General features: G+C 38.2%; 1 protein-coding gene across 9 annotated transcripts in view; it reads left to right on the forward strand.

Moving 5' to 3' along the window:
* Positions 1–12,892, forward strand: part of ppfibp1b (PPFIA binding protein 1b) — a 38,110-nt gene extending 25,218 nt beyond the window's left edge. For 4 of the 9 annotated variants that reach the window (XM_088339638.1, XM_088339640.1, XM_088339643.1 and 1 more), the window contains 13 exons: positions 584–740; positions 1,040–1,072; positions 1,523–1,664; positions 1,809–1,940; positions 2,062–2,212; positions 3,583–3,694; positions 3,767–3,855; positions 5,963–6,085; positions 6,163–6,288; positions 7,364–7,552; positions 10,061–10,225; positions 12,047–12,115; positions 12,187–12,892. In XM_088339638.1, coding sequence (XP_088195764.1) covers positions 584–740; positions 1,040–1,072; positions 1,523–1,664; positions 1,809–1,940; positions 2,062–2,212; positions 3,583–3,694; positions 3,767–3,855; positions 5,963–6,085; positions 6,163–6,288; positions 7,364–7,552; positions 10,061–10,225; positions 12,047–12,115; positions 12,187–12,270 — 1,572 coding nt within the window. In that variant the 3' untranslated portion in view covers positions 12,271–12,892. The remainder of the gene's footprint in view (positions 1–583; positions 741–1,039; positions 1,073–1,522; positions 1,665–1,808; positions 1,941–2,061; positions 2,213–3,582; positions 3,695–3,766; positions 3,856–5,962; positions 6,086–6,162; positions 6,289–7,363; positions 7,553–10,060; positions 10,226–12,046; positions 12,116–12,186) is intronic. The other 5 variants (XM_088339639.1, XM_088339645.1, XM_088339642.1 and 2 more) reach the window with 3 other exon arrangements.
* Positions 12,893–14,090: the final 1,198 nt, after the last annotated feature.

Here is a 14,090-nt window from a genome sequence, read left to right on the forward strand (position 1 = left end):
ATGACCATTTTTAAAGGGAATTCTGTTTACTATAGTCCCAACATAATATTTTACTAATAGTGTGCAAATTACTAATTTGCACAGTAGATAAAATGCCATGCTCATTTCCTGCCAGATGTTTCGCTTGTAAAATTTACTTTAAAGCCTGGACTGATTGCGGCTAATGTGCTACTGTAGCAATGGAATTCTGCTGTTGGGGCGGCAGTAGCTCAGGAGCTAAAGTGGTCGTCTTAGGATCAAGAGGTCGCAGGATCGGGTTATATGTCAAAGGGTCCTTGGGCAAGACACTGAACCCCTAATGCCTTGCATGGCTGACACCACTATCTGTGTTTGAGTGTGTGTGTGAATGGGTAAGTGTGAAGCACATTGTAAAGCGCTTTGGGAGGTCTTCAGTGACTTGAAAAGCGCTATATAAATGCAGACCATATACATTTACATTTAAACATTTCCCTTTATATACCATATGCCTGAATCTCAGAAGCTGTCTGTGTGAATGGCTGCAGGAGCAAGGTCTTGGTCTTGTTCCAGATCAAATTATGTTGACATAAATTATCTTTTGTGTGTTTGTGTGTTTTTGTCATAGACCACGCAAGAAGTAATTCAAACGGGAGAGAAACAACCCTTGAGTTCCGGCACCTCAGAGGAGGACAGCTTTGGCTCCAAAAAGGCTCGCTCATCTTTTGGGAAGGGCTTCTTCAAACTGCGTGGAGGCAAGAAGAATGGAAGTCCTCAGAATCTTGGTAAGAGTGGAGCAAGTTAGCAAAATGACCCAGACTATAGTATTCTCCACCACTCTCTGTTTTTTTAGCACAGGACACACCCTTGGGCCAAACCACACAAGCCATAATTTACTGTAAACTGTGGTTCTTGTTTGATATTGCAAGTTTGTGTTCTTTGTGAATCTCCATGCCATTTGCTTTTTGGACATGTACTCCTACTTTAGATAATTCTTCAATCTGTTGGTTTTTCAATCATGAATTCTGTTTTGTGTTGTGTTTCTTTCTGTTGGGTACCTGCAATGTTTTATGTATTCATGAAGACCGCAGCCGCAGTGCAAGCGCGCCTATGCTAGGTACAGTATTGTCTAATGCTCATTACAGGAAGGAATACAGAAATTACCCTTTGTTTTGTTTTTAGAACTGACTATTCTCAACTCATCACTGTTTTAGCAGCTGCAGTGTTTTAACAGCAACACTCATTAGTCACAGTTTGTCTGTGAAACATAACAAATGTATGCTGATTTGCCTGTGTGCTTGCATGCATCTTTTCCCTCATCCCACCAAAATAATCATGCGTCTGAAAATTCTTTCCACATTTATCCATTTGCAACCAAACATTTTAGTGCTGCTTCATTTAGTTAAAGAAAAACAACATGAGTGTTTTTTCCTGACATTTTATTCGGCATGAACCGTTCTGCATGGAAAGTCCTGCTCTGGAACACGAGTCATCACACGGACGTCTGGCTGCTTTTTGGATCCGTTGAGAATGTTTGCATTCAGATTCTGTCTCTTTCTTCATAAAGCCGAAACTGAACGTCACGGCACGGATCACCTCGATTTGGCCGGGCTGCCTCAAAGTTCAGCAAACAGTGACAGCACAAACACCCTCTCCACCACACAGGAGGGCAAGAAAAAGTCAAAAGGAATTTTGAAGCTATTTGGCAAGTGAGTATTTGATTCTAATTAATATGCTGGCTCGTCATTGACAGTTATGGCCTTTGCAAATATGTTTAAGTGATAGTCAAGCTTTTAAGTCCAATATTCTGACTCTAGCATATGATTGAAATGAATATGAACTTTTTATTTAAGGCTTAAGCGAAGCCAGTCCACAACATTTAACTTGGATGATGACCCACCACTTGGAGATTTTAAGAGGGGCGGAGTGCGAGCTACTGCTGGACCCAGACTGGGTTGGTCTCGTGATTTCCACCGCGTTAACAAGTAAGTCTCAAACTCGTATTCACTCTGGCGACAGTCATTTATTGTGTTGTAGCCCTTTGCACAAATTCTCCTAGTAACTGAATCTGCGTGACGATAACAAGCTACTTTTGTGGTTTCTCAGTGATGTCGATGCTCCGTTTGCACGTTGGTCCAAGGACCAAGTGTGTGAATGGCTGCAGGAGCAAGGTCTTGGTCTTTATGTCAACATGGCACGAGTGTGGATCTCCTCTGGACAGACGTTGCTTCAAGCCTCACAACATGACCTGGAGAAGGTAAGATACATAAAATAGTTTCAACTACACTTGAAACAATGTTTCTTGCTCTACTCGCAGAATATTTCTTATGGTCTACTATACAATATTTTTGTAGAATAAAAGTGTATAGTGTAGTGCAGTGGTTCTCAACTGGTCGTCAGGACCCACCATCCCACCTTGATTACAAGCCACGACCCAAATTAAGAAAACAGTTCCACTCATCAAATTTATTGAATTAAAGGGATTGTGCCGTCTTAACTAGAGAGGGTTGAATATATTATTGTATATATATATATAAAAAAAAAAAACAAGTTTATATATATATATATATATATATATATATATATATATATATATATATACCACAGCCATATCCCCCTAGTGGGAGGTGGCTAGAATCATTTCTGACTCTTTTTGGGAAATTGATTCAGAGGAGGGGATTCCCAGCCCCCTAGCTCAACCCAAATGAGGTGTTGGGAGTCATTAGGTGACCAAAAAAATTCAAGTACCATAATAATATTCCCTTTTCAATTTGCTCAAATAGCTGCATTTTTAATAGAATCCAAAACACTTCTCTACAGTGGCTTTGTCTTCAAGATCATAAAATCCACATCTCATATATGCTCTGCTCTTTTTGCATTTGGCTATGCTTGACATGTGTGAACAAACTTTAGAGGTCTTTTTCCTTGGTGTGAAATGGGGTGGGGGTGTCCTCTCGCAATTGCAGGAAATTATCACCATATACTGTTAAGGACTTTAAAGGACCTTCAATGGTGTTTATTCTTATCTTTGCATTATTTTGCCTAAGTAAGGGCCCAAAATGCGCTGAAAACCGATCTGCGACACACTTTTGGGTCCTAAACCCACCACTTTAGAGAAACACTGGTTTTGTGTATAATGTTGCTAAAATTAAGTGTTTTGTTTTATTTTTATAAACACATCCACATCTTTGTGTCTTGTTTTACTGGCTGACAGTTTTCTCATTTAAGTATGATTTTTGTAATTTCGCTGAAAATAATTCTTAATTTGCTTAACATTTGTTAAAAAAAGACTTTGAAAAATGTTGTAAAATAAGCAAGCTGTACACGTAATTTTTTCTTGTTTCACTGGCAAAGGATTTTGCCCGTTTCAGTTATCTTCTCATTTACTGAGCAATAAATCGTTAAATAAAAGTAATTATTAAAACCAGTAGAAAATTGGTACTAAGTATTTACTATTTGTTTCTAACTAAACTCCAAACTAGTTAAAATCAAATTCTAACAACAAATTGTAAATGATTGACTTTGTTTGGCACAAGAGTGTATTGGTTCATATACCAGCGGAACACCTGGAACAAGAGTTGAGAGTTGAGCCCTTTCTTTCCTGCTTCTTATGTTCTTGTTGTTTAGGAGCTGGGCATCAAACACCCGCTTCACCGGAAGAAGCTGCAGCTGGCTCTGCAGGCTCTTGGCTCAGAGGAAGATGATAACAAAGGAAAGCTGGACTTCAACTGGGTGACCAGTGAGTGCTCACTGTCCACTGGGCAAAGCTTAGAAAAAATCAAATTCCACTGACTTTTTTTTGCTCATTAAGGATGGCTGGACGACATTGGTCTGCCACAGTATAAGACACAGTTTGATGAAGGACGTGTAGATGGTCGCATGCTGCATTACATGACTGTGGTGAGTGTTTTTGACAATGAGCAGTGCTCCTCTGTTTGTTTTCTGGCTGATTACGTCACCTCCAACTTTTATGCTGCCTTTAATCATTGATACCAGGGTGATACAGTCAAGTTAAAGCATTACAATTTCAGTGCTGACCCTCCAAGTTTCTTCTGATGATTTTTTTAATCGGTTCATTAGTTGAGAGTAGTTTGCATCGTTTAAAAATTTGCAGACAACAATGACTGCATTATTTGTTTCCCATAGAATTTTGTGAAACCATCGTGGGTGGACAGTCTATGCTTCCCCAGAAGAAAATGTTGTACATTTCAAATTTGAACACATCAATCTGGTGCATTTTTCGAAAAAAAACAAGCAAGAAGCTAGCTCGATGATGAATGTGTGCCCTTATAAACTATTAAATCATAAATAAACTAGTTATGAAAGGCAATGACACAGCAAACAAATCCCACTCACAAAGCATGGTAAACGAGACAGGATTTTAATGCAAAAAAAAAAAATTACTGTCATCTAATTAGACTAAAAATAACTAGCGTTATTCCAATGCCGATGTTGTACTATTTTAAGATATCGTATCGTCGAACAAGTGGTTCACCGACATGGGCATTAAATTTGAGTTTTAAATGTATACTCATCAGTTTTGGTAAATATCAGTACTGCTTCTTTTGTGATTGCTGCTATGACCGGATGCTGGTTCTTCTTCAATAGTTTACTGGAAGGTATTGTAAAACACATCTTTTGAGCTACAGTTCGGGCCCATTTCCACCAAACTGTTTCCCTGCCCTGAGCAAAGTTTTCTAATTGCTTGCAATGGCAGCACCGCGTTATTTAGCTCTGTTGAAAACGCCGGCAGTGCGACAAGGTGCTGGGCTGTTTTTTTACACGGAACGCTCAACGCTAAATTTTTTTTGTAACATGTTCAACTTGGAAAACACAATGCGCGTCAGTGTCTCATTTTACCCTGTGGTCTAATCACAGTGCACGCAGGGCGAGACAACCGAATGTCGGAGTGTGTCTGTGAGAGTGCATGCTTTAGCACAGGTAGTGAGGAAGACTGACCAAGATTCCTTCTGACTGACAGTTATGTAGCACAAGTACACACCTAAGCGATTTTGATCGTTTGTAAAATGAGAAAGTTATTTTGATTAACTGGGCATTTATATATATGTTTAAAAACTATAATGGCTATTTTAATAATACATGTTTATAAGACTGGCAGGACCAATTAAACCATACCTGCCTTCCAGAATCTTCCTTTGTATACACTTTCATCATTGGGTACAAAATAAATGTAGTTGTTTTTTGTAGCCAGGGTTCATACAGGTGCATTGAATCCTTGATAATGCTTAATTTTTAATGTTGCGTTTTCAAGGTTTGAAAAGTGCTTGAATTTTGTCTGAAATGCTTGTAAATGTTTGAAATTGTTGCCATTGCCAATTTTCTCATAGTCTGCCTCGATAGAACACGAATTAAACGAAGAAAAATAAAACAAGTGTGCTTAAAAATGACGCCGACGCGTCTGCTCTTCCCTTGATCAATGGCAGCTGGCTTTATGGTGTTGTCATGTGAAGCGTCACTGCCCCCTACTGTTTTTACCCAAGCTCAAACAACACGGAATCCCTTAAAAACACACAACACAACGAAATGTAACATAAAAATAAAAATCTTTACCTTTCTGTGCAACAAGAAGTATAAAAAATATAAATAAACAGTTCATGTATCCCTTGCTTACATACTTCTGGTTGAAAAACTAATAATAGCGATGAAATTATTGTACATCCTTTGCGTTTTTAAAATAATGAAATATTTTTGTCCGGGTAACGCATTCTGCATTTGGTATATTTTTGTTTCTACAGCAACAACAGAAAAGGCTCTATCTCCTTTAGATAAAAGTAAAAGAATAGTGAAGATCGTGATCATACGCTCCCAGAAGGCATTTAAATTGCTCCCCATAAGATAATGGACTAAAGTTCCGTTTCTGCCTCCTAAAAAAAAGTTTAATATTTTCATTATCACATCGTACTGTGAAACTGCTCGCTGTTTACAGGGTGGCAACAAATGTGATGACCGTTTCCTGTTTGTAATTGGTGCGTAATTATTCCCTCAGGATGACCTGCTTTCTATGAAAGTGGGGAGCGTCCTTCACCACCTCAGTATCAAGAGAGCCATTCAAGTTTTGCGACTCAACAACTACGAGCCCAACTGCTTACGACGCAGACCGTCTGACGAGGTGCCTTCCTGGCAGACTTGAATGCCGACCCCTAACACATTTTCAGTTTTATTTAGCTTTCTTCTCACTTGCCTCAGAACAATATATCCCCTGCCGAGATTTCCCAGTGGACCAATCACAGGGTTATGGAGTGGCTGCGCTCTGCAGATCTAGCTGAATACGCACCCAACTTGAGAGGCAGTGGCGTCCACGGAGGCTTGATGGTGAGATTTGCGTCTCTGATTTGAAATTAAACTCTGAATAGATGGAGTGGGTGCACATGACCTGAATTCTTTGGTAATCCCAAATTGTTAAACATCTAAAATGTGGAAATATTACATGGGTTTTGTATGTAATCTTAATATATTTCATCAGTATATTCCAATTATTTTCAGAGAGAATGTATTTAAGACTGCATGTCTTTGTCATCCTGAGGTGTGACATCATCGGCACTCCAACACTCGCGTTCATGTGTTGATTAATTAAAGCGGTTGCGGGTCTTTTAAGAAGTTTCAGTGGGTTTGTGGAGAATTCCTAGGTGTTGTGTTGCAGGTGGGTGTAGTATTGTTACAACAAAGGGCGAGCAGCCAAAAAGGGGCTAATTGGCAAAAAAGAATATTTAAAAAAAACACGTAGAGCTGCCAACAGGGTGCTAACCGTGAACGATCAACGATCGGCGGCAGAAACCTTGGCGGAAAAACTCAATGCTGGCTGACCAAAGAACAGGCTGTGAGCATCCAGGCTAACTGGGAACAAACAACAAAACGCAGCAATGGCTCTTGCACCATACTCAAAGCCGCCTAGGAATAAAAATTTCAACCTTGCCAATCAAAAAAACGCACAGCGTGCAGCCAACGAGACCAGACCAATAGCAAACAAAACATGAAAACCCCCGGCACCCCCTATGCTAATGGGGAGGTAGCCAGACAAATTTATACCAACAGCGACACATTCGGCAAAAAGCACAAACAGAAATCAACAGTTGCCTACCTTCAAGCATAAATTAGAAGTATGCAATCTCTGTTCTCAATCGCTGTCTGTTACGGAGCTTGCCTTACATGTTTCGTTAATGGAATCGCCATTTTGAAAGTGTTGTGTTCCTTCTATGGTGTCACAGCTCTCCAGCAAAGAAGCTAAGATGGGGCAACTTTTAGACTTAGCTTCTCGAGGCCTCTGGCATGTGCAATATTTTGCAACCTATTTGCATAGTTGTGGGAAGGAACACTACACATTTTGTGCCTGATTGAGGGGGAAAAAATTGTTTGGGAATACTTTTACGAGATTTGGTTTGTTTCTAAGGTCTTGGAGCCGAGATTTAATGTGGAGACGATGGCTCTGCTGTTAAACATCCCACCGAATAAGACTCTGCTTCGTCGCCACTTGGCCACACATTTCAACTTGCTCATTGGTTCAGAGGCTCAGCAGCTCAAACAAGAATGTCTGGAAAACCCAGACTACACTCTGCTGACTGCCACCACTAAGGTCAAGGTAGGAGCATAATTTGTTCTGTAATATAATAGTTTATTTCCTCTATTGGTGACGTTTTAAGGTCCAATGATGTACTTTCCTGCAATTTCCAGGAATTTGTTCGAGTGATTTGAGAAAAAAAAATCTTCAACTACCTGCAAATCATGTTTAAAAAGCTCTACCTTTTACTGTTCATAGAATCTTAGGAGCTGTTTATTCAATTTAGTACAGCAATCCCTCTTTGTTTGGTGAGGGTTGCGTTCCAAAAGGTTCCTGCAATTATCAGATAGATAGATAGATAGATAGATAGATACTTTATTCATCCCCGTAGGGAAATTCACACTTCCAGTAGTATCCTTGTGTTAAAATAAAACAATAATAAAGTAAGAGGAATATAATAGATAAATACCCAATGTAACGTGTTGATATAGAGTATTTAAACAGTGTTACATGAAATACACACTGTAATAAAACTAGGGTAATATGCAATGTGAGGGTGTGGTTTAATGTGGGCTTTTACTCCCCCGGGTGGAGTTAAAGAGCCTCATGGCATGAGGAAGAAATGATCTCTTAGTCAGAACCGTGAAGTAGAAACATTTGTTTATTCATCAAATACTCTTATACATTGACACCAAAAAAATAAAGCGTTTAACGGCTGTAGCATTTTTTTAACAAATAAAAGTAGTGTGCTTATAAACCTTCTTTTTTTTATATATATATATAAATAACATCAATTTTGTAAAATTTTAATTTTAAAAATAATCTTGCTGCTATACTGTGTTGTATATACTGTTAAAAAAATGATTTCAGGATACCATGCTTACTTTAGAAGATATTTTGTGGCCATGGTGGGGAAGTTGTTGGGTAAACACAAATGTGGCTCAAAAATGCTTCGAGCTTCCTCTAACATGTCGAGAAGTCCAACTTTATCGGTGATAGAAAGCATATTCCTCTGCCTTTTATGGCAGTCGTAACACTTTGGCAAACCTTCTCACAATTAAAAAACAGTAACATTAGTTCGACACAAAAGCACAACTCTGTATTGGAAGTATGAAGGCCCCATGTTTTGCACATTTTCAACACAATTGCTTTACTTGCAGGGGACATTTGGGTCAAGGTCAGATTTAGGCTTTCTGAAGAAATCTTAACAACCTGTTAGCTTGCGTGAGTGAGGAGACTACTTCCGTGATTGGAAAATTTAGTTCGAAGGCACGACAATATCATACAGGTTGACTTAGTTTTTGCTTAATTAACATTTGTACTGTCAGTGAAATGTATTTTCCTATTTATTTTTGTGACTCACCCCACTCAATTGTAGTGTTGACCTCCTTCCAAATGTGCGCTTCCTTGCTGCTGCATCCTGCAATCCTTTATATGGTCATACGCAACGGACCTCAACTATATGCAGGACTGTCAGAAAGATAGAATATTGTGATCGTTTTTTTTCTGTAATCCAATTAAAAAAATGTGATACATCCCGGATTCATTACAAATAAACTGAACTATTGCAACCCATTTTTTTAAATATTGTTTATTATTACTTACGGTCTGTTGGCATACCATTTTTTGATATTATAATATTTTGGGATTTGACTATTGAAGTTTACGCCATAGTGAGCGCGATGAAAACAATCAAAGATTTGCAATATTTATTTTGATTTTAATGAATCCAGAATGCATGCCCTTTTTGTTATTTTAATTTTACAGAAAATAAGAACCTTCAGCACAAGATGTAAATTGTCTGAGATAGTCCTGAATATATTAGGGATGCACTGCAGTGAGAATTTTGGGGCAAAACTGACAACCCCAAATTTAAACGCTTGACCCAAAATAAGGAAACAAAACAGACATGAATTACAAATGATAATATTTTAAATCTTTTATTTTCCACTGAGTTTCTAAAGATCCAGCTATACAAAATTATCGATAACTGATGGGCATATCGCTAAATGTCAATTTTAAGTTCTCCTTTTATTAAAATTTCACAAAACAAAAACACTTAAGTGCTTAGGAGAAACCCTGTATGGGAAACAAAGTGATACTGATGAACTAAAACTGCTTAAAGATTGAATATGTAAATAACACAAGCAAGTTCACTTTACTTTGTGGCTTTTTACTAAGCACAGCACACACAAAAATCGATACTTAACCAAAGGCAACACTAAAATATTTGCACAACAAACAGCTGTGCGATGCCATAATATAATGCATAAACATGTGCCCGAAGGGAGTAGGCTGAAGGGTTTAACTTCCTACTCCCTGTCCATTTTTATCCTTTGGAGGGGATATCCAAACATACCCAAAATCAAAATGAGAAAACAGAACGTTAACACACAAAAGGAAAATTTGAAAACAAAAAAGAAATGTCAAATTTATAACAGTATGGCTAGTGACTCCTATAACAGATAATACCCCAAAAATTCTTGATTCATCAAGCTTCTTGAGTATATTTTTCTAAATCTGAGTAAAGTTCTTTTGGAAATTTAAATGCTTGTGACTGCAACATTGTGTCCCACATTGTCTTTCCAGCCAAGGAAACTGTCGTTTGGTAACTTTGGCAGTCTGAGGAAAAAAAGACAAGAAGAGAATGAAGAGTATTTATGCCCCATGGACATGGAGATGCCCAAAGGACGCAGTTTTCAAAAAGGTTTTGAGCTACAGATCTACGAGGATGACCTGGATAGACTGGACCAGGTCAGCTGAGACGACTTCATTCTTGGTCTTGTTCACTGCCAGCACCACCAGAAATATAGTTTTGCATACATAAGGCGCATGAAAGCAATACTAGAGTAAGAGCTTTCGAGTTCATGCCGCTGACCAAAATCCCAATATATTGTATGCAACGGGAATCAAACCCAAGTAGTTGGCGATGAGGGCGCAGATACATTGCTTATAGACCACTAGTGGTACAGATTACATACTAAATGGCATCACACTATTTTTAGTCACGGTGTCATAACACTCATTTGCATAGTGCATTCTGAATAGTCTCTCCACTTTTTCACTTGTGCGTCAATAATTTCCATGTTTAATATGTTTTTGTAGGTAAAACCAGACATGGGGACTTGAGACTTAGTGACTTGGACTCGAGTCGACTCGAGTCGCTGTTTTTATGACTTGTGACTTGACTTGGACTTGGCAATCTAAGACTCGGGACTTGACTTGTGACTTGACTTGCCCAAGAAAAAAATACTTGGGACTTACTTGGGACTTGAAGGTGAAGACTTGAGACTTACTTGAGACTTGCACATGTGTGACTTGGTCCCATGTCTGGGTAAAACAGCTTGATAGTATTTTGTTGTTTGTTTTCTCCATTCTCTAACATTCGTTGGTGAAGAAGTGGAGAGACTTTTTAACACATCAGAATGCACTTTGCAAATGACTTATCCTGGCACCGTGAGTAAAAACTGCGTGATTAATAGGATAAGGTCTAATGCCTTGTCGTATGTCATTTGTACTACTGGTGGTCTAATGATAAAGGGTTTGAATTCTCAATGGTGCTACTCTGGTTCGATTCCCGTTGCACACAATGTTTTGCAATTTAGGTCAATTATTGTATAATCATAAAACCTTGAATGGTATGCATACGTATAATTACTATATGTTTTTTCAATCTTATCTGCTGTAGTCTGCACTATAAGGTCGCACATTTCTGCCCACATTGGGGTTTTTAGTAGTTGTGATTGGATTGATCCAAATATGAATGTTATTGATATTAAGTAAGTACTTAGATGGGATCGATACTTTTGTCCTGGGATCAATATTTCACCTCACCACTAATATCCTCAAAGCGCCGCTTCAATAAGTACAGAACGCAGTCCTCTCTCTAACCCAGGGTCCATGGCCACTTCCTAAGTTTATACCTTTTAGCACCTCTCCATACCTGGCCTGCTGCTGCATCTTGCGTGCCTGGTGGAAGGGAGAGCTTAATCTACACGCGCACCCTTATCAGAAGCTAAATATGATTGAGGCAAACAGGAATTGCAGTGTGGTGACTTTTTTTTTTTCAAGAATGGAAAAGTACAATCTCAAGTTTCATTTGTGTAGTAAAGTGGGACACCACTGTGAACATTCTCCAAAATCACATAAAGTTCATCTTATGTAGAGCAACAACTTGCAACCAAAAATGTGAACAATTTACTGTTCCTGACTCACTTGGCTTTTGTTCATAAACAGTTGTAGTAGATATACTTCTATTTTTTTATACTATTTAAGTTTGAATTGTAGGTATTTAATAGCAAATGAAACCTATTTAGTGCCTGAAATCTCTTTGCTGTGTGTATCGTAATTATAAATGTACTCAAGGGGGGGGTTCCATTACTCATAATCATGACATTTCCAAGCAAAAAAGTATCAGTATTGGATCGTTATTTATCGATACTACCAAGTATTTAAATGAGTTGGATACTGCCTCTCCCTTTTTAGGTGCACCATAATACCGGAAAATACGGTAGATCTTTGATGACTGAATTTGTCAATTCTACATTTTACATCCGCGCGCTCTTTTTTTTCAAGCAGATGGACGACTCTGAGGGAACTGTCCGGCAAATCGGCGCGTTCTCCGAGGGAATCCAAAACCTGACGGTACAAACAATCGAGAAAGTCGATAGCCATGCTCGACAGAACTCTGAATTGTGTTTGCTACACGCTTACAGAGCATGTTGAAAGAAGACGAATTCTTCAAGGGAACGTCGACCTCGCCAAATCCCAGCGTGACTGACGACGACTCCACCGCTTGATGAGTTTTTTAGCACCATGATCTCGAGCAAAAACCGGAAAAAATTTCCCTCGCACGGATTTAGTAGTTGCTCAGTAGTTGTTTTTTAGATTTCCTTTAAATGACGAGCTCAACTTTTATTTTCCCATCAAGAAAATGTGTCTTTTGCAGCCAAAAGAAGGGAGGGAACATGGAGGACAACGCCACTGCCTGCCAGCTGGTCTCTGGAAATATTTTTCTACTAAGTTATGTGCTGGCATTTTTGGTTTCTGTTCAAATTCAAAGTGGAAAAGGCAGTGTGAATAATATCGTTGAAATTGCCTTGTAAGATTTAAAGAGAAAATGGAGTTCATTGAAAAGGGGAGATAGTTATATTTCTAAATGACAGCTGCTATATTTTCTACAAAATATACATTTATCAAGTAAGTTTTCATCTATTTTTTATTACCGTGGCCATTTCAAGCATTAGATACAGCATGGATTTGTATTTGTTTTCCGTTCATTTCCGTTGTTTTTAATGAATATATCTCTTATTTTTGCTTAAAGTATCGTTTTTATTAAGTCGTAATCGTATAACGCACCCGTTGAAATGACAAATTTTAACTTTGTACTGTAATTCAAAAATGCAATAAAGTTATTTAAATTATATGGTGTCATCAATTGTGAATTCATTTTTAATTGCTTAGGTGATTTATCAGTGATTTTTTTAAATTTATTTTTTTATGTATCTTTTAATATTTGGTTATTTAAATACATCCATCATTTCAATATCGAAAATGTACGAAACATAAGTCTTTTGCTGAAAAAAAGTGACTTTGAGCCTTTAATGTCACAAAAGCAAAGTAATGGCAAATGGTCTGCATTCATATAGCGCTTTTCAAGTCAATGAAGACTTCCCAAAGATCTTTACAATGTGCTTTACACTTACCCATTCACGCACACACTCGTACACCAATAGGGAGTCAGCCATTATTGGGGGCATTAGGGATTCAGTGTCTTACCCAAGGATGCAACATCATTGCTACAAAGTTAGTTTTTTTTCAACAAAAACGTGAAAAGCACAAGTTATGCAGGGTTGGGTAGGGTTACTTTAACTTGATTACTTTCAATGACTTTTGGATGACTCCAATACCAAATATGCTAATAAAAGACAAAAGAAACTAAATGTGAATAAAATGACTCAATTTTGTGCAGGCTTGGGGAGTAACGGAATACAGGGAACGGCAAAAATGATGTTGGCAAGCTGTTTGGATTTATTTTCATTTTGTTTCTGTCACATTTTATGTTAGTTTTGCCAGAGATCAAAGCCAGGAGAGAAAGCTTACCACGTGTTGTGAGTCATCATTTTATTCATATTTAGTTTCTTTTGTCTTTTATTAGCATATTTGGTATTGGAGTAATCCAAAAGTCATTGAAAGTAATCAAGTTAAAGTAACCCTACCCAACCCTGAAGTTATGCAATGTGAATTGTACAATGTGATACTCAAACAAATGGTGTATTCCCAGTGATTTAGGAGCTAGTGCAGTTGTACCTCTGCTTACTAATGTCTCTACATACAAATGTTTCAGGTTACAAAACACTTGAACGGAAATATATTGTCTCAAGTTACAAAGGCGTCCCGGATACGAAGTCAAAAACACACACTGCCATTCACCGCTCCCAGAGTTCTACCTGGCAACGGGTCTGCCTGAATCCAGGCATGCTCTTCGTGTCCTCTTAAACAGTCTTTTGTATGGTACCGCTACGAAGAGCTATCATTCACAATGGAGCCCGTGAAAGAAATGCAGAAAAGTGGACAAAGAGAAAAGAAGAGGAAAATACTATAGGCCATCAAAACAAAC

Source organism: Urocampus carinirostris, chromosome 7 (genome assembly GCF_059441175.1).
Source record: "Urocampus carinirostris isolate Australia breed hairy pipefish chromosome 7, RoL_Ucar_1.0, whole genome shotgun sequence".
Taxonomy (NCBI): domain Eukaryota; kingdom Metazoa; phylum Chordata; class Actinopteri; order Syngnathiformes; family Syngnathidae; genus Urocampus; species Urocampus carinirostris.